Raw genomic sequence first — 17800 nt, 5'->3', positions numbered from 1 at the left:
AGCCTCAGCCTCGGCTCTGCCGCACCAGCCCCGCAGAGCAGCCATGCCCCCCCCGGCCCCTCTCCAACCCCCCCAGGGCGATCCCTGGATCCCCCCCAAGCCCCCCAACCCCTCTCCCATCACAGGGTGCAATCCCAGAGCCCCCCCCACAACCACCAGTATCCAGCCCAGCCCAGCCTTCACATCCCCCCAAGAACCAGGGGACCCCTCCCCAAACACCCCAAATCCACGGGGCCCCCCAAAACCCTCCAGCTCCTCTCCCAGCCCAGATCCCCCCCTCCCACACTGAGCCCAACCCACCCTTCACCCCATCAGCCCCCACCCCATGGTGCCACTCCCCAGCCCCACGGGATCCCCTCTCCCACCCCAGGGTACCCCCCTGCACACCCCAGGGCTGAGCCCAACCCAGCCTTAACCTCCCCCTAAATCCACGGGACTCCCCCCTTCCAACACAAGAGACAAAAATAACTGGGAATTATTCTCTTTAATGCTCATTTTCCACACATTTGCCAAACGGGATCGTGGCGTGCAAGACAGGGGAGAGTGTGCTGGGTCCATGGGCAAGGGCTGGGGGGGGGAGGGTGTCACAGCCCCCCCCTCCCCAACACCCCCCAACCTCCAAACCTTCCAGCCAAGAAAAAAAATGTATATAAAGCACTAAAGGTGAGACATTCAGTGCCCCCTCCCCGAACACGTAGGACGATACAATCAAAGGTAAAATGCCCCCACGGGCACCAGGGCAGGGGGGGGACACAGATAAATAACACCACCCTCCCCCTTTCCCCCAAAACGAAAAAAAAAAAAAAAAAAGGTTTGGTTTGTTCAGTTTTCGCTATTTTTTGTCTCGCTTTATTTTTTTTTCCTTTTTTTTCTTAAAAAGTCATTACAAAAAGAGCCATCGAGGAGCCTCCTAGAAAAGGGGTTAGTGTTTGTCCCAGGTGGGGATTGGGGGGCTAAGGAGGGGAGTATGGGGGTCACATCCTGCCTCCCCCCCCCCTCCACTCCCAGCCCAGCCCCCTCCCCCCGTGCTCTCCTCTGGTAAAACCCCTTAAAAATTGCACGTGACGTTTGGTTTTTAACAGCTTTCAGCAACTCAGGGGGGTGGAGGCGGATGGGGGGGCTGCCTCTCACCCCCTCACCCTTCCCAGCTCCCCCCAAAATCTTGGGGGGGGGGGGGGCGGGCAGGGTCAGACCCCACCGTTTCTGCTGCAGGGAGGGAAGAGCCATCAGTGCAGCGAGTTGCCAGGTCTCAGGGGGAGGATGGGCCCCCCCACTGCTGCACGTGAGGTGGGGGTGGCACATCTGCTTTTGGTAGGGGGGGGGGACAGGGGAACAATCACTTTTGGGGGGGTCACAATGCCAGGGACAAGGCTGCAGGAGCAGCCCCCCAAGGCTCTTGCCCCCTGTGCTGCCCCTCAGAGATGGGACCCCCGAGGTTGTCCCCCCCCAGGAGACTCCCCCCCCACGAGGAACAGGGCAGTGGGTTTGGGGGGGGCTGTGGCTTGTCCAGGGAAGGGGATAAAACAACAAAACACCAAAATTTACCCTGTTAAATAGAGCTGCCCGTCGGGGAACGGCTCAGCACCGCTGCTGCATGGGGGGGGGGTCACATCCTGCCCCCCAACCTCCCCCCACAGCAGGGTGACCCCTCCCCAGCTGGTCCCTCACCCCCTCCCCGGGCCGGTGGCGGGTGCAGAGCGTGGCTGGCGTGGGCATGCGGGGACCACGCGGTGAGGGGGGTGTGGCAGGGGGGGGCTGTGGGCTTGGGGAACCCCAGGGAGCCCCCCCAGGTCCTTGGGGAGCCCCCTCTCCCTCCCCTCCGAGCCACAGCGGCTTCACAGCCCTGAGTGCGGAGGGAGGGAGAGGGGGGGCTCCCGGAGGAGGAGGAGGAGGAGGAGGAGGGGGGTGGGGGTGAAGCCCACGCTGTGTCCCCCCTCCACCCCCTCAGAACTCCACCTTGCAGGCAGGGAAGGTCTCATCCTGCATGGCCACGGTGCTGTTGCTGCCCAGCACCGTGATGCCCAGCTCCTGCTGTCGGTCGTGGGTCTCCTGGTACCACTCGTGCATCACCAGCGAGTCGAAGGTGGGGATCAAGGTCACCTGTGGAGACACCGGGGACACCTCATCACCCTCCTCCCCCCCAGCAGTGGGAAGGGGTCGATCCCAACATTCCAGGGACCGATGTCACCTGCAGGGACACCCACCACACCCTGCCACCCCCCAGGGCTGGAAGGGGCTGATCCCACCCCATCCTGCCACCCCCCCGAACACCAGGAAGGGGCTGATCCCCCCCGCCCCAGGTACCCGTGGGGGGGCTCACCTGGATGTCGATGCCCCACTGGTGTTTGCCGCTGAGGAGGGCGTCGAGGAGGGGCCGCAGGACCCCCTCCTTCAGGTGGTCGTCCCCGCTGACCACGTAGCAGAGGGAGCGGACGCGCCGGAAGAACTCCTCGTCCACGGTGCGGGCGCTCCAGGAGCCGGGCAGGTACGCCAGGTCCACGTAGACGGGGGGGCCCTGGGGGGCTGCGGCCCGTGTGCCTGTGGGGCAGAGAGGGGATGGTGGTCTGCAGCAGCCCCCGATCCCCCCAAACCCACCGCTGGTGTCCCACAGGGACCTCGGAGGGGGAGCCCCCCCGTCCCCCGCCCCGTACCTGCGGGTGACGCCCGGCCCGCTCCCGCTCCCGGCCGGGCTCCAGCACCACGGGTGGTCCCAGGGGTACGGGGGTCCCCGAGGGAGGGACCCTTCTTGTCCCCGGGGGGCAGCCTGGCCTTGTCCCCGCTGTCCCGGGCCGAGCTGGCGGGAGCCCTGGCCTTGGGGGCCGAGGAGGGGTGTCGGGGGGGCTCGGCCTTCGGGGTGGCGGGCGCGGAGCCCGCGCGGGACGGGATCCTCTTCGCTTTGCCGGGGGGCTCCTTCCTGCCGGGGGGCAGCGCCTCGGGGTCCACCATGCAGATCCCGGGCTGGGCGGGGATGGGGCAGGGGTCCTTCAGGGGGGCCGGCAGAGGGTCGCAGGCTCTGGCCACGGCGCGGGGCGGCCGCTCCGAGTCCTCGTCTGACTCCAGCCCGTCGGCCAGGAGGGAGGGACAGTCCTCGGTGGCCGGGGGGACGTCGGAGTCGGAGAGGGTGGGCAGCGACTCGCTGACGGAGGTGGGGGGGGTCTCCCCGGGGTGGCCCCGGGGCGGCACCAGCTCCTGTGATGGGTCACTGTCCGACAGCTCCCGGGGGCTGGCGGCGGCCGAGGGCGACCGCTCGGACTTGGGGTGCTCGAACTCGCAGGGTGACACCAGGCACAGGTCCACGTCGTGGGGGGATTCGGAGCGGCGGCCGGGCCGTGGTGCCACGTCCCCGTCGGCCCAGGGCGGGTGGTGGCAGGGCCGCAGCGGCAGCGACAGCCCCCCTTTGGCAGGCTCTGGCTCCGGCGTGTCCCCGGTGCCCCGGGAGCCCCGGCCCTCCTCCGGGGGGGACTCGCTGACCGGCGGCAGCACCTGCTCGAAGGAGACCGAGAGCGACTCGTCCACCTCGGTGGAGTGCGGGGAGCCCACCTCGGCCGGCAGCGAGGGCGTGGTGATGGTGGGGGACACGTCGGGGACTTCATCCTTGAAGGGGCTGAGGGACAGACACCCCGCCTGCTTCTCCTGCCCGGAGCCGTCCTGCCCGGCCTTGCCCCCTCCCGCCGGCCACGCGTTCGGCTGCCGGGCGGTGCCGGTGCCCGGCTCCTCCGCGCCGTCGTCCACCGGGGACTGGTGGAAGGGCGTGTGCCCGGCGCTGGCCGGCCCCGAGCTGGCCGGGGACATCATCTCCAGGGTCTTCTCCTCGGAGCTGCCGCAGGGGTCCTCGGCGCCCTCGGGGCCGTGGTTGAGCAGCCCGGTGGGCGTCAGGTCGAAGTTGACGCTGCGGTCGCTCTTGGGGGTCTTGGCCATGGGCGAGGGGGGGCACACGGCCCTCAGGGGGCTGCTCTCCAGGTAGCGGAGGCGCTGGAGGCTGTCGGGGTCCTCCAGGCCGTTCTCCAGGCAGGAGGAGTCCCCCGGCCGCCTGGCCCCCCCGTTCTCCAGGGATAAAGGCTCCAGCTCGCTCTCGGCCGTGGCGATGCCCTCGTCCGTGGATTCCTCCTTCCTCCTCCTCCCGCCGGATCCTGGCTCCCGCTCGGCCTCCGGCAGCATGTCCTCAGGGGAGGAGGACTTGGAGCCATCCGACGTCCCTGGATCCTTCCTGGTACCCGCCTCCCGTGGGGTTTTAGCCTTGGGTTTCTCCAGCTCCTTCTTGAGGGGCGGCTTCTTGATGCTGCCAGCCTTGGCCAGGGGTTTGCGGGTCTCCGGGACCGGCGTTTTCCGTGCTGGAATCTTGGCCGGAGCCTTGGCCTCTGCCTTGCTCTCCTTCGTGTCCTTCCGCAGCGTCTCGGCCTTCGCCTCCTTCTTCACCACCTTCACCTCCTTCTTGGCCTCCCCTTTCCCCTCGGCCCCCTCGTCCTTCTTTGGCAGCTTCTTCTCCTCTTTCTTGGCAACTGGCTCCTTCTTGGGAGCCGATTTCTCCTTGTTCAGCTTCACCTTCACGTCTCCCTTCGCCTTCTCCATCGCGGAGTCTGCCTTGGCTCGAGCATCCTTGGCTTTCTCCTCTTCCAACCCCGTTCTGGCCGTCTCCCCCATGGATTTTGGCTTCTCCTTGGCCCCAGCCTTCACCTCCTTCTTCTCCACCTTCGGAGTCTTCTCCTTGGGCGCCGGTGCCCCGGCCTCCACCAGGCTGAGCTTGGAGCCCGACTTCAGGCTCTCCTTGCTCTCCGCCCTCCTCTGCTTCAGCGGCTTCTCCGGTGGGGACGCCGACACCCCCTTCAGATCGTTCTTGGTGACCACGGGGTGCTTGAGGAACTCCAGGTGCTTCACCTTCTCCAGCCCCTCCAGGATGCGGGCCTGGGGGGTGCAGCCGGGGAAGAGCACCCGGATGATCTTCTCGTAGCGGCTCACGGGGTGCCAGACGAGCAGGACGCACACGGAGGTCAGGCACTGCAGGGGCAGGTCCTGCTCCTTGGGGTACCCGTTCCCCGCCCACTGCTGCAGGAGGAACTCCAGCTCCTTGGTGCCCTTCACGGGGTTCAGCACGTACATGTCCAGCCGGCCCACTCCCATCTTCTGGAAGAGCACGGTGGGCTCGGCGCGGGGGCCGCTGTCCCGGGCCAGCAGGTTGGGGCGGATGCCCAACTTCTCCAGGTAGTGCAGGGTCAGGGCGGCCTCGTCGCAGCTCTTCAGCACCCGGGAGTTGCCCTCGATGTCCTTCAGCTTCTCGGAGGCGTTGAGGAAGACGACGCCCAGCTCCGGGGAGATGAGGTTCTTGGCCCAGTCCCCGTTGCCCTGGGAGCTCTGGGACTGGGATGGGTCCTCCTCCAGCTCGGCCAGCTTCCTCTGGAGCAGGCTGTTGATGCCAGGCAGGCTGTCCGTGCCCGCGTGCGTCACCAGGATGGAGTCGATGCGGTCCAGGTGCCGGACCAGCTTCCAGAAGGAGGATTTGGGGTTGGAGCCCCCGTTGACCAAGACGTTGAAGCCGTTGACGGCAAAGAAAGCAGAGTCCCCTCTCCCGCCCGGGAAGATATAGCAGCAGGGCTTGGAGAGCTTCAGGAATCCCACCATGGTGGGGGGCTCCAGGAGGTCGAAGGGGGACTGGGGCTCCAGCGACTCCGACAGGTACTCCATGAACTCCTCCAGCCCCTCCATCTCCGGCAGGACGCAGCCCGGGTTGTAGCGCAGCTCGATGAAGTCCTGGAGGTTGTGATGCTCCAGGCCCGAGTCTCTCCACTCCCCAAAATCGGGGCAGCTGATGGTCAGCCTGGCCTTGGCCGAGGGGTCCGCGGAGCTCAGGATCTCCCCCACCTGCGAGGGGACGGGGACAGCCGGGGCTTCAGGGGGGAGGTGGCACCAGGGACAGCGATGTGACAGCCACGGGGAGGGGGGGCCCTTCCTCACCCCCCTTCCCTGGGGATCCCACATTCCCGTTGCCCACAAAAGGGGGGGCCCTTCCCTGGTTCCCTCCCAGCCCTGCTGCGGCTCGAGGCTGGGATGTGCCCCCCCCCAGCGTGGCAGTGAGGGGGGGACACTCCAGCAGCCCTTTGGAGCAGCGGCTGATCCATCCTCCTCCCGCTGCCGTGCCCGAATCCCGCCCAGACGCCGGCGACGTGCGCAGACAGCACAGACAGCGGCTCTGGCAGCGCCCGCCCGCAGCCCCCCCCGGGGAGGGGGGAGCAGGGAGGAGGGGGGGGGACAGGCGGCTCCTTCCCGAGGCTCCCCCCCCCAGAGCACCACACCTCCTTATCCGTGAAGATCTGGATGAAATCCCGGAGGGAGAAGCAGCCGGTCTGCAGCATCAGCTCCCCCGTGTCCTCCACGCAGGGCCCCGCGAACACGAGCAGCTTGTGCTGCGACGCGTCCGTGATGAGGTTCCGCAGCTGGGGACGGAGGGGACGTGAGGACGGGGGGGGGACGTGAGGACAGAGGGGACGCGGGGACGGCACTTGGATCCACCCCAGGGCCGCCGTTCCCAGCTCACCTCGTCGCACAGCGACTTGTCGGAGGGGTTGAGCAGCACCAGGGTCTCCAGAACATCCCCGCGGTGGTGGAGGGTCCTCTGACCTGCCGGGAGCAAGGGCTGACCCCCACCCTCCCCAAAAATCGGGCTGCACCCCCACCTGGGCCTCGTGGCGGGGGTGGCAAGGCCGGAGCCTGCCCGGTTTTCCGGAGGAAGAGGGATAGCCGTGATCCCGCTCCGGACACCGCGGGGGCCAAAGGACACGTTTCCCGTGTCCTTCCTGCCACTGGGAGGGGAGGAAAGGCAGGGGGGGCGGGCTGGGGGAGCCCCTTCTGCCCCCCCAGACAACACAGTGCTCCTGGGTGCTCCTGGGGGCAGTCTGGGGTTGAACTCCCTTCCTAAGCAGGGAACCACCCACTGGAGACCAAACTGACACTGCCGGGGGTGGGACATGGAGGGGTGGGAAAAAGGCACCAGAGCAGCCCCAGCTCCATCTTCTCCATTCCCTTCTCCCATGGAAAAATCACATCCCGCCCCGGGCTGGGAGAAGGAAGCGGTTCCTCACGTGGGGGGATCACGGGGTTTGGATGGGGGGGGTGAGCACAAAGCCAAGGCTGTTCCCACAGAAAGCGGGGGGGTCCCACAGAAGCAAGGGGATCCCTCCAGCTCCTGGGGGGGTTTTCCCCCCTTTCTCCCCCCCCGTTTCACCTCTCACGATGCTGGAGAACGTGGCCGAGTGCCGGGACACGAAGAGCTTCAGCTGCTCGTCCAGGTTGCAGGAGGTGAGGTCGATGTCCCATGAGCGGATCCCTGCGGAAAACAGGGGCCAAAAATTCGGGGTGGGGGGCTCAGCACCCACCAGCACCCACACGGTGCCAGTGGGGACTGTCCCCACAACATCCAACCCCCCCCCCGATACTGCCCCTCTCACCTCACCCTGAGTTGGTTTTGGGGGTCCCCAAACCCACCCGGACCCCGACACCCCGACACCTGCCCGGCAGGTGAGCGCCCTGTGCGGTGACTCACGGCAGCACCGGCTGTGCCAGCGCCAAATCCCAACCCCCCGGGGCACGGAGCACCTCTGCCAGCACCTCTTCAAAGGGGGTAATTAAGGAATTAACGGCGCCGGAGGATTCGGCACACGCCGGGCTCGACCTGCCGGCACCGGGACAGGCGCTCTTAGAACACCGAGGGGCAGCCCCAAAACACCCCCTCTCAGGGCTCCCCACGGGGGTTTGGGGGTCTGGCAGCCCCCCCCCAAACCGCTCCCAGTAACGGCCACCGAACTGGGGGCGATGGCGTAACCGGGGGGTTGCACAACCGTTGGGGTTTGGGGAGGTTCAGGGCTGCCCTCGCAGGGGGACGGTCCTGCCATGGGGGGGCAATGGGTCAGTCCCGGCAATGTGAACACCCCCCCCGCCGGGATTTTGGGGATCTGCTCCAATGTGGGGTGTTCAGTGTCACGGCCTGAGACACCACCACCACCACCCCCAGCTCAGGGGGGGGCAGGAGTGGGACGTGGGGGCTGGAGGGGGTCCCCGCGGCTCGTGGGGTGAATCCCTGGGGGCTCGGGGCAGGAAAAGGGGCAGATACTGGAAATGTAGGGGAGCAGGTCCTGGGCATCCAGGGCAAGCAAATCCTGGGGGGTCTGGAGCTGGGGAGGAAGCAAAGCTTGGAGACTCAAATTCTGCGGATTTGAGGGGGCAGACCGTGGGAGTTTAGGGGGGCAGATCCCGGGGGCCTGGGGGGGGGGGGGGGGGCAGATCCTGGAGCTGAGGGGCAGAAAAAGGGGCAGATTCTTGAAAACAGAGGGGCAGATCCTGGGGGTCTGGGGGCAGGAAAGGTGGCAGACCCCGGGATTTTAGGGGAGCGCATCCTGGGACTTCAGGGGGCCAGATCCCGGGGGACCTGGGGCAGGAAAGGGGCAGATCCTGGGATTTTAGGGAGGGGCAGGTCCCGGGGGGCCTGGGGCAGGAGGGGGCTGCCCGGGGTGGGGGAGTCAACCCCGGGAGGCCCCTGCGGAGGAGGGAGGAGGGAGGAGGGAGGAGGGACCCTCCGCGGCCGGAGCATCATCGCGCGGTCTCACCTCGCTCCAGCTGCTGCAGCGCGGCGGCCCTGAGGCCGGGCCGGTGGCAGCCGCCGCCCACGATGGCGAGCAGGGAGAAGCGGCCGCGCGGCCCCGGGGATGCTGCGGGAGCGGTGGGGGGAGCGGGGGCCGGAGGGGCCGCGGGCACCGGAGCCGCCGCCATCTTCGGGCGCCCCCCGCCCGCTTAACGGCCACGCCCCCTTAACGGCCGCGCCCCCTGCGTCACCGCCGCCCCGCCCCGCCCACTGATGTCACCGCCAGCCAATGGTCGCCGGATGAAGGGGAGCGGGTGGGAGGGGCGGAGGTGGGCGCGGGGCGGGGTCTTAAAGGGGCAATGGCGGGGTGGGGCGGAGGGACGGGCCCCGCGCGGTGTGCGATGGGCCGGGTGAGTCCCCGCGTCCTCCTGCCCTCGGATGCTCCATCCCTCCGCCTCCGGAGGGTCGGGGATCATCGCTACTGTAATAGGAGCCCTCCCAGACCCAACCCTCAGGCCTCCTTCCTCGCTCTGGCACCGTTCCCACTCCCGCTCCCCTGCCCCGCATCCCACCCCAGCCGCGGGTGGACCCGCAGCAGGATGTGACCCACCCTTCCCACCATCCCCCGCTGTCCCCCCGTCCCCCAGTCCTGCCCCAGCCTCAGGTGGGTGCCCCACGTGGACCCGCAGCAGGATGTGACCCACCCTTCCCATCCCCGCTCAGAACCCCGCCCGGCGGCAGAGGGGGGCTGGCACCCCAAAATCCCCGCAAAAAGCAGTCAGCAGGGTGAATTCAATCATTTAATGTGTCCCACCCCAGCCCCACAGCCCAGGCACCGGAGGGTGCCGTGCAGGTCCATCCCGGTGCGGGGAGGGGACTGGGGGCCCGCGGCTCCCTCTCCCCTGCCCGGGGCACAGGCGGGTGGCAGCTGGTGTCCCCCGGTGTCCCCGATCCCTCAGGAGCACTTGAGGATGAAGAGGTTGCAGGAGGTGCCGCGGGGGCAGCTGCAGAGCTTCCCGATGCGCGCCCCGCGCCGCACCGCGCACGGCTCCCCGGGCTCGCACTGCGGGACCGCACCGTCAGCCCCGGCACCCGGAGGGAGTTCGGGGGGTTTGGGGGTCCCCCCCGAGCGCCCAAGGTGAGCACCCACTGCCCCCCAGCCCCGCCGTACCGAGGGCACCCAGCTCAGCCTCTTCTCCAGCGCCGGCGGATCCTTGGTCCCGAGCTTCTCCAGCACCTCCTGCAGCACCTCCACCTGCCGGACACACACCGGGACACCGCGAGCTCCCGGGACATCCCGGGGTTCCGGGCCGGGTCACCCCGAGTCCCCCAGGGGCTCTGGATCTGCATCCCCCTGGGCCCTCTAAATCCTTGTCACCCTGAGTCCCCGGGAATGTCCATGGGCTCTGGATTCTTCTCACCCCAAGGCTCCCAAGACACCCGTGGTGTCTGGATCTGCATCCCCCTGAGTCCCCGGGAATGTCCAGGGGTTCTTGTCAAGCCAAGTCCCCCAGGATTCTGTCCCATCCACCGAGGATCATCCCCATCTCCCCCCCGTGCCTGGCTGTATCTGGGTCAGGAATTAGGGCTGGGGCAGGATCAGGGGGCTCAGGGCAGTGCTTAGGGTGCATCCCGCCCCCCACAACCCCACCCCGACACCCCCCACCTGACACAGCATCTCCCGTCCCCACGCCCGAGCCAGAGCAGCCCGTCAGGACAGGGCAGGGAAGGGAACACCGGGTAAAATTCCTCAACCCAGCAATTCCCACGTGCTGCGGGATGTCCCCGGTGCTGCTCCTGCGAGGAGCCCCCCGAGTGCCCGACAGCAGCGGCACAAAAACAGTGGTAGGATCTCAGTTTCCCCCTCCCGAATTTCCCAAGAATACCCCGGCACAGCCAGAACCGGCCCCCAAACCGGGGCGGTGGGAGCAGGAGCACCCTGAGGTGCCCCAGAGCCTCACGGGGGGTGCTGGGGACCCCCTTCCCCGCTCCCCCCACTGCCCCAGCCCCTTTACCAGCTCTGTCTCCTCCCGGCTCTGCCCGGGCAGGCTCAGGGGGGGAAGGACCCCTGGCACTGGCTCGGGGGTGCCCAGCAGGATGAGGCCAGAGCCCAGCAGGCAGAGCAGGCAGAGCCAAGGGTGTCCCATGTTCCCGGTGCTGGAGCCTCCCTGGATTCTCATGGAAGTGTCGGGCTCAGCTTTATATCCCCCAGCCCCCGCCAGCCCCCGGCGTGGGCAAACACCCGCTGACGCAGAGCCGTGTGTCCCCCCAGCCCTGTCACCGTCACCAGGCTGGACGGGGGGACACATCCCCGGGAGACGCATCCCTTGGGACCCAGGAGCCGGCGGGATGGACGTCAGCACCGCGGCCAGGGAGGGACCCCCAGGGCGACCCCCCCGCCCCGCAGCCGGGCAGAAGCCGCCGCCAATTCCCTGAGCAAACACGGGGCTCGTCCCGGCTGGATCATCCCGGCGCGTCCCCCCGGACACGGCGCAGACGGGGGGCAGGTGGGTCTCACAAACAGATTTATTGCAAAGCCGGGGACAGACGGGGGGGGACAGACAGAGGGACGCGGGGGGACTGAAGCCTTGTTGCCCCAGTATCCACAGGGGAGTCCCCCAGTGCCACCGCATCCCTTCGTGTCCCACGCCCTCCCCCACGCGCCCCCCGGGGGTCCCTCAGTCCCGCAGCATCACCGTGGGGTCCCTTCGTGTCTCACAGACCCTCCCTCCGGTCCCCCCCGAGGGTTCCCCGGTCCCTCTGCATTCCTGCGGGGTCCCCGCTGTCCCGCAGCCCCCCCAGGTCCTGTCCCAGGCCAGGGGACATCACAGCCCCACATCACAGCCAAGCATCCTCCTCCCCCTGCTCCTCCTCGCTGGGGGCCTGGGGGTCCCTGCCGTGGGACCCCTCCCTCGGAGGGTCCGGGGGAAGCCACGTGCGGTCCCTTCGATTTGGGCAAGTCCAGACCCCCCAGCCCCGGCTCGGTCCGGTTTAGTGGTCCCCAGTCCCGGTGCGGTCGCCCTCAGACCAGCCCAGTCCTGGTTTGGTAGCCCCGGTCCAGCTCAGCCCCGGCGACCCCCGCCCGGGGCCGCCAGTGGCCCCGAAACCCCGCCTACCACGCGCGCGGAGCGTTCTGGGTAATGTAGTCCCCGTCCCAAGGACGCGCTGTGACTACATTTCCCATGGGGCTTTGAGGCAGAGGGCAGCGAGCGCCCCCTGCTGGGGCGGAGGTCCGAGAGGCGGGAGCGCCGCCACCCGTGTGATGAGTTGCGGCCGTGCTCGGACTCGGGGGCTCAGTGGGGGCGGGGAGGGGGGACAGGGCGCGGTGGGGACGCGCACAAGGCGCCAGCAGCGCCGCGGGCGGGTGGCAGCGTGGGAACACGTGCCACGCGGGAGGAAAACTGAGGGCACAGCGTGGGCGCTCCCCGCGACCCCGGGGGACACGCACCGGTCCGGACCCGGGGGCCCGGACGGGGCAACCCGGTGTGCGAAACCCCGGGATGCGCCTGGGAGGCGGCGGGTGCGCGGGCAGCAGGGAGCGCGTCCCCGGGAGCGCGTCCCCGCGTGTCCCCGGCAGGTGGCGGCCGCCGCCCGCCCCGCAGCCCGGAGGTCCCCGCGTGTCCCCGTTTCCCCCGGTTCTGAGTGCACCGACCTCCCCCTGCCCCCGCCGCAGGTCCCGGTGCACGGACAGAGCCGCCCCCGCGCCCCGGTGCGCGAACTGCCGCCCCCCCGCTGCAGCCCCCGCTCAAGCGACAGACCCCCGGTGCAGCCTCCGGTGCACGGACCGACCCCCCGGTGCATGGACCGACCCCCCCGGTGCACGGACCGACCCCCCGGTGCACGGACCGACCCCCCGGTGCACGGACCCACCGCCAGTGTAGCTCCCGGTGCACGGAGCGACCCCCGACCCACGCACAGAGCCCCGGTGCAGCCCCTGCTCCCACGGACGCGACCCTCCGGTGCAGCCCCTGGTCAACGAACCGGACCCCCCGCTGCAGCTCCCGGTCGACGCACAGACCCCCCCGTGCAGCCCCCGACCCACGGACCCATCCCGATCCCGATCCCGATCCCGATCCCGTCCTCGCAGATCCCCCCCCCCCGCTGCACGGGTGCGACCCCCCGGTGCAGCCCCCGCTCAACGAGCCCAACCCCGGCGCAGTGACCGATCCCCGGAGGCGGACCCCGACCCCCGGACGGACCCCCGGGGCCGATCCCCCCCCTTTCCCCCCCTTTTCCCCCCGTTCCCGGTTTTTTTTTGGGGGGGCAGTTTCAGTTTCCTCCCGCGACCCCCCCTCCGCGCCTCGTCCCCACGTGGGACCCACCGGCGGCACCCAATCAGCGCCGGGTCCGCGGGCGGCCTCGCGCCGCGCCAGCCAATGGCCGCCGCGGGGGCGCCGCGCGCGGCCCCGCCCCCGGCGGGAGCCTATAAAGGGCCGGTCCGGGCGAACCGGAGCCTCAGAGCGATCGCGCTGAGGGAGCGGCCGGAGCCGAGCGGGAGCCGGGATCGCGACAGAGCCGCGATATCTCCTCGATACCTCACCGATACCTCACCGATACCTCCGCGAGAGCCGCTCTTGGGATTATTGCTCTTGGAATTTGCCTTCTCTCGCTTGGGATTACAATTGCACCATGACCCTGGAGGAGCTGGTGCCTTGCGATAGCAGCAAGTAAGTCGCGGGAAGCTCGGGGGGTCTTTGGGGGGTGTGTGTGCGGGGGGGGGGGGGTCTGTCGTTGTCGCCGCCGGCGCTCACCGGCTCTGTCGTTCCTCCGCGACAGGATGCAGGCGGTGAGCGAGGCGGTGGAGCGGGTGCTGGTGGCGGCGCAGCGGCAGGACCGGCTCACGGTCGGGGTCTACGAGTCCGCCAAGCTCATGAATGTGTGAGTATCGCGACACGGCTCTGTCGGGGGGGGCTCTGTCGGGGGGGTCCGGGCAGCACCAGCGCGGTTCGCATGGTGGGGGTCTGTCCAGTGCAGGGTTGGTTCTTGCCGGGGGGTTGTACGGGGTGTGGGGGGTAGAGACAGGACTCCGGGCTGCATTTTGGGGGGTCTGTCCCCCACAGCTTAGTGCGACAGGGAGGTGACACGGGAGGGTGACAGCTCCGGGAGGGAGTTACACACGGGAGACCCCCGACGACATGGGGGGCGACAGTTCCGAGGGGGGTTAGATGCAGTGAGATGACCCCGGTGGCACAGGGGGGTGACAGTTCTCAAACTGGGGGGTTGCGCACAGTATGGTGACCCCGGTGACACGGGGGAGGGGGTGACAGCGCCGGGGGTGAGGGGTCGCACCATCCACAGCCGTCCTGACCCCCCCCCCCCGTGCCCCGCACAGGGACCCCGACAGCGTCGTGCTGTGCGTTCTGGCCACCGACGAGGAGGACGAAGGCGACATCGCCCTGCAGATCCACTTCACCCTCATCCAGGCGTTCTGCTGCGACAACGACATCCACATCCTGCGCGTGTCCGGGATGCAGCGCCTCGCCGCCATCCTGGGCGGGGGCGAGCCCGAGCCGGGGGCCGAGCCGCGGGACCTGCACTGCCTCCTGGTCACGGTGAGCGAGGGCATCGTGATGCGCCCGTGACCGCGCCAGGGGCCGGGGAGGGTGACGGGGCTCCGGGGCCACGTGTCGGGGCGCTGGTGGCACTAACCTCGTGCTCCTTGCTTCCCCCAGAACCCGCACACGGACGCCTGGAAGGGCCAGGGGCTGGCGGAGGTGGCGAGTTACTGCGCCGAGAGCCGCGACAGGAACCAGTGGGTGCCCTTCGTGTGTCTGCAGGAGCGCTGAGCCCTTCCCGGCCCCTTCCCGGCCTGGACCTGAAGGATTGAAAAAAAAAAACCCTTAAAAAAAAAAAAAGCCGACATAAACCAGCAGGATAAAAAAGAAGGAGAAAACAGAGCCAGTTCCAACCCACAAACCCGAGAACCCACCGATTTTATTTTTCTTTTTGACCGGAGAGCAGAAGGAGGAGGAGGAGGAAGGGGAGGAGGAAGGAGAGCACGGCCGCAGCGGTGGGAATGGAGGGGGAGCCGTGCCGAGCCTGGATGGACACTGGCCAGGGCCTGGAGGGACACTGGCTGGAGCCCAGAGGGACAGTGGCCAGAGCTGCTGGCCGAGGAGTTGTGCTGGCCCAGGGGCCGGAGCTGGGGACCCCCAGAGCCCGGGGGGGGTGACCCCAGAGCTGGAGACTGTCAGGATTTTTGGCAGCTGGGACCCGATGGAGGCGAGGACTTGCAGAGGGGTGGAGTTTTTTTGTTGCAAAAACTTGCTTTTTTTTTCCAAGGAATTACCGACGTCTGCACAAGATGGACCTGCACCCCCTCCCCGGGGGGTGCTGCTTTTGCACTTGGAGACCCTTGAGCTGAACCTTTTCCAGAGTTTATTCTTATACTGAGCGAGGAACTTAAATTTATTTGCAATAAAATATCTGAACTCACCGGTGTTTGCTCTTCCTCTGCTCTCCTGGAGCTGTTCCCACGGGGAGTGGGATGGGCCGCTCCTGGGTGGGTTTTGGGGTGGGCTCCAGCCCCCACGTCCCCCCCGGGGCTCTGCACGCTGTGGGGGGCCTGGGGGGGGTCCTTTAGTGCAGGGCTGGGGGTTCCCACCCGCGTGTGGCCTCCCTGCACTGGCTGCTGGGGAAGGAGAAATTCCCACCCCGCCCTTCTCTGGAAAAGGGTCTTTCCAAGAAAAACACCCCCGGGTTGCCCAAAGCTCCGTGGGAAACTGAGGCACGGCCCCCCCTGCCGTGGGTGGGGGCTGGCCCGGGGTTATGGGATGGGGCTTCCCCCCCACCCCCACAGAAACCACGGCCCCCCCGAGGCTGCAGGAACCGGGACCAGCCACCCACGGGGGGAGGAGAGCCTGGGAAACCCCCCCACGCCCCCATCCCTTCCCCCTGCCGAGCCTTGGGAATTCCCTCCCACCTCTGGACAGGGGCACCTGGGTTCTCCCTCAGCGTCCCCCTGGGGGCTGGATTTGGGGACAGGGAGGGGGGGCTGAGAAACCAAAGGCTGGGGGGAAACTGAGGCAGCGACTGTGGTGGGGGGTGGGGACCCCCCGGGCCCCCTCCTGGAGGCAGAACCCCCCTGGCTGGGCACGGGGCGAGCTCAGGTGTGGGCAGGGTCACACCGGGCCGGGAGCTGTGCCAGGACCAGCCTGCCCAGCTGGACACCGTGTCCGGCCGGGCAGGGACACAGTGACCGTCCAGCCTGGCTGGGACACCGTGGCCATCCCAGGGTGTCCTGTGGCTTGGGGACGTGCCCTGTGCCCTCCTTTGGGGCTGTGACCGCGGGGGGGGCACAGGGGGGGCACAAGGGGAACATGTGACAGCCCCGGGTGAGGCCACACAGCCCCCCCACCGTGGGTACCCCCCCTCGATGTATCCTGGGGGTCCCAGGGGACAAGGTGGAGGCAACACCCTGAGTGGCCCAGACTGTGACCCCCGCACTGCAGCCGAGGGGGGGACACACAATAAAGACCCCCCGGCCTGGCCCCCCCGGGTCTGCCCAGACACTCCTGACACGAGCTGGGAGGTCTCAGCTGGGAGCTGGCGGGGGGGGGCGATGGGGGCACGGCGATCCCTGGGATCACCTGGGAAAACCCAAGGGAAAGGGCCCGAGGGCGGCTGAGGCTCCCGAAACTCGTTTCACTGATGAGGCAGCGGGTCACGGGGCCATTCCTGTCGCCGGTGTCACCGCGGGCCACTCGTGTGACGAGCGCGTCAGGCCGGGTGCGTCACGGGGGTGGGGGGGGGACAGACCCCCCCAGCCCCTCCCCGCAGCCCCCCCCGGCCGGGCAGGACACCCACGGTGCAGCCCCGAGCGCAGCCCACCCGGGAGCGCACACGGAGCCGCCCCCGCCGGGCCGGGTCACGCACATCCCACCCACCCACAGCGCCCCTGCCCCCCCCGGGGGCAGGGGGACCACCTGGACCCCCCCAAACGCCACCGCGGTGCAACCCCAGGGGCCCAGGGACCCCCAAAACCCCCCCACGGACCCCGGAGAAACCCCCGTGGACCCCCCAGCAAGAGGGGGGCAGCGGGACCCCCACCCCCTGCAGGCACTTCTCGCCCCTCCCGGACCCCAGAGAGGGTTCCCGACCCCCCCAAACACCCCCCCGCAGTCTGCCCTGACTCACGCGGTCCCAGCCGGGCGTGGGGGCGGTGGGATCCCGGCTGGACACTGATCCACACTTTCCACCCATCCAGAGCCGATCCAGACACCTGGGGGAAGGGGGGCTGTGTGTTTGCGGGGGTTTGGGGGGGTCCCTGATTCACGTACGGCCAGACATCCTCCACCCCCACCCCCTCGGCACCCTGCCAGCACCCCAGCACGGGGGAGAGGAATCCCAGGGATGGGAACGGGGGTCCTGGACTGGTTCGAGCTCGGCTGGAGAAATCCCAGACACCCCCGAGTCCCATAATTCCCCTCCCAGCACCGTGCCCTGCTTTAACACCTGGGGATAATTAAACTGGGTGATAAGTAGATAATTAACAGATAATTAGGGGGTCTCATCCAGCCCTGGGGTTGCAGGATGAGTGTCGGGCAAGAGAGACCCCCCAAAAAGTCTGACATAGAGAGGGGAGAGAGTGTTTGGGGGTGCAGGGGGGGTGGGGGGTCCCGGCCACCCCAAATGAGCCCCCGGGGGTGAATCCGCACCCCCCCCCGTGTCACCAGGACCCCTCACGCGGAGGCGGGAGGGGTGAAAATGGGGGGGGTTCGGCTGGGGAGGGGGGCACTGAGCCCCTTCCTGGCTCTGGGGCGGCTGCAGCCAGACAGGGCAGGGCCGGATCCCGCTCTGGAGCCGCTGATTTACGAGTCTGGGCTGGGTGGCTCCGGCGGCTCCTGGCCCCGGCCCCGGGCTCTGCCTCCACCCAGGGACAGACAGACACCGGGGACCAGGAAATGGGGGGGGGCATCGCCCTCCAACACCCCCCCCCGGGAGCTCCCCCCGGCAGCTCTGCCCATCCCGAGATCCACGACCTGTGGAAATTTGGGCCGTGCTGCACGTGGGGAAACTGAGGCGCGGAGCTGCCCCCCCATTTCCCTCCCCCATCCCCCAGTGATGCTCGGGGGGGGGGGGGCGGATTCCGGAGCGGGAAGTGTCACCCCGTGACGTCACGGCCGTGGCCCCATTGCGTCACGGGTGTCCCCGTGCTGGGGAGGGAACGTCGTGGGATCCCCCCGCGGTGGGAGATTCGGAGCCCCCCGTGTCCCTGCGGTCCTGGGGGGG

The 17800-nt window shown here is 68.6% G+C and overlaps 3 protein-coding genes across 3 annotated transcripts; 1 reads left to right on the top strand and 2 right to left on the bottom strand.

The window, feature by feature from the left end:
- Nucleotides 1-465: 465 nt before the first annotated feature.
- MAP1S (microtubule associated protein 1S) lies at nucleotides 466-8772 on the bottom strand. Its single transcript, XM_032711788.1, has 7 exons — nucleotides 8595-8772; nucleotides 7217-7318; nucleotides 6530-6612; nucleotides 6288-6428; nucleotides 2652-5856; nucleotides 2321-2538; nucleotides 466-2100 (listed from the first exon to the last, which is right to left on the bottom strand). Exons 1-7 carry the CDS (start codon nucleotides 8755-8757, stop codon nucleotides 1945-1947), a joined length of 4068 nt encoding a protein of 1355 aa, XP_032567679.1. The 5' UTR covers nucleotides 8758-8772; the 3' UTR covers nucleotides 466-1944.
- A 529-nt stretch (nucleotides 8773-9301) lies between these two features.
- LOC116799208 (cocaine- and amphetamine-regulated transcript protein-like) lies at nucleotides 9302-10803 on the bottom strand. Its single transcript, XM_032712138.1, has 3 exons — nucleotides 10585-10803; nucleotides 9741-9824; nucleotides 9302-9632 (listed from the first exon to the last, which is right to left on the bottom strand). The coding sequence occupies exons 1-3, from the start codon at nucleotides 10747-10749 to the stop codon at nucleotides 9525-9527; spliced, it is 357 nt and encodes a 118-aa protein (XP_032568029.1). The 5' UTR covers nucleotides 10750-10803; the 3' UTR covers nucleotides 9302-9524.
- Nucleotides 10804-13028: 2225 nt separating this feature from the next.
- On the top strand, nucleotides 13029-15004 carry GADD45B (growth arrest and DNA damage inducible beta). The gene is made up of 4 exons (XM_032711994.1): nucleotides 13029-13236; nucleotides 13346-13447; nucleotides 13902-14121; nucleotides 14242-15004. Exons 1-4 carry the CDS (start codon nucleotides 13199-13201, stop codon nucleotides 14353-14355), a joined length of 474 nt encoding a protein of 157 aa, XP_032567885.1. The 5' UTR covers nucleotides 13029-13198; the 3' UTR covers nucleotides 14356-15004.
- Nucleotides 15005-17800: the final 2796 nt, after the last annotated feature.

This window comes from Chiroxiphia lanceolata, chromosome 27 (assembly GCF_009829145.1).
Source record: "Chiroxiphia lanceolata isolate bChiLan1 chromosome 27, bChiLan1.pri, whole genome shotgun sequence".
Lineage (NCBI taxonomy): Eukaryota > Metazoa > Chordata > Aves > Passeriformes > Pipridae > Chiroxiphia > Chiroxiphia lanceolata.
Note: the sequence above shows the minus strand (reverse complement) of the source record. Positions and strands in the feature narration are given on the sequence as shown.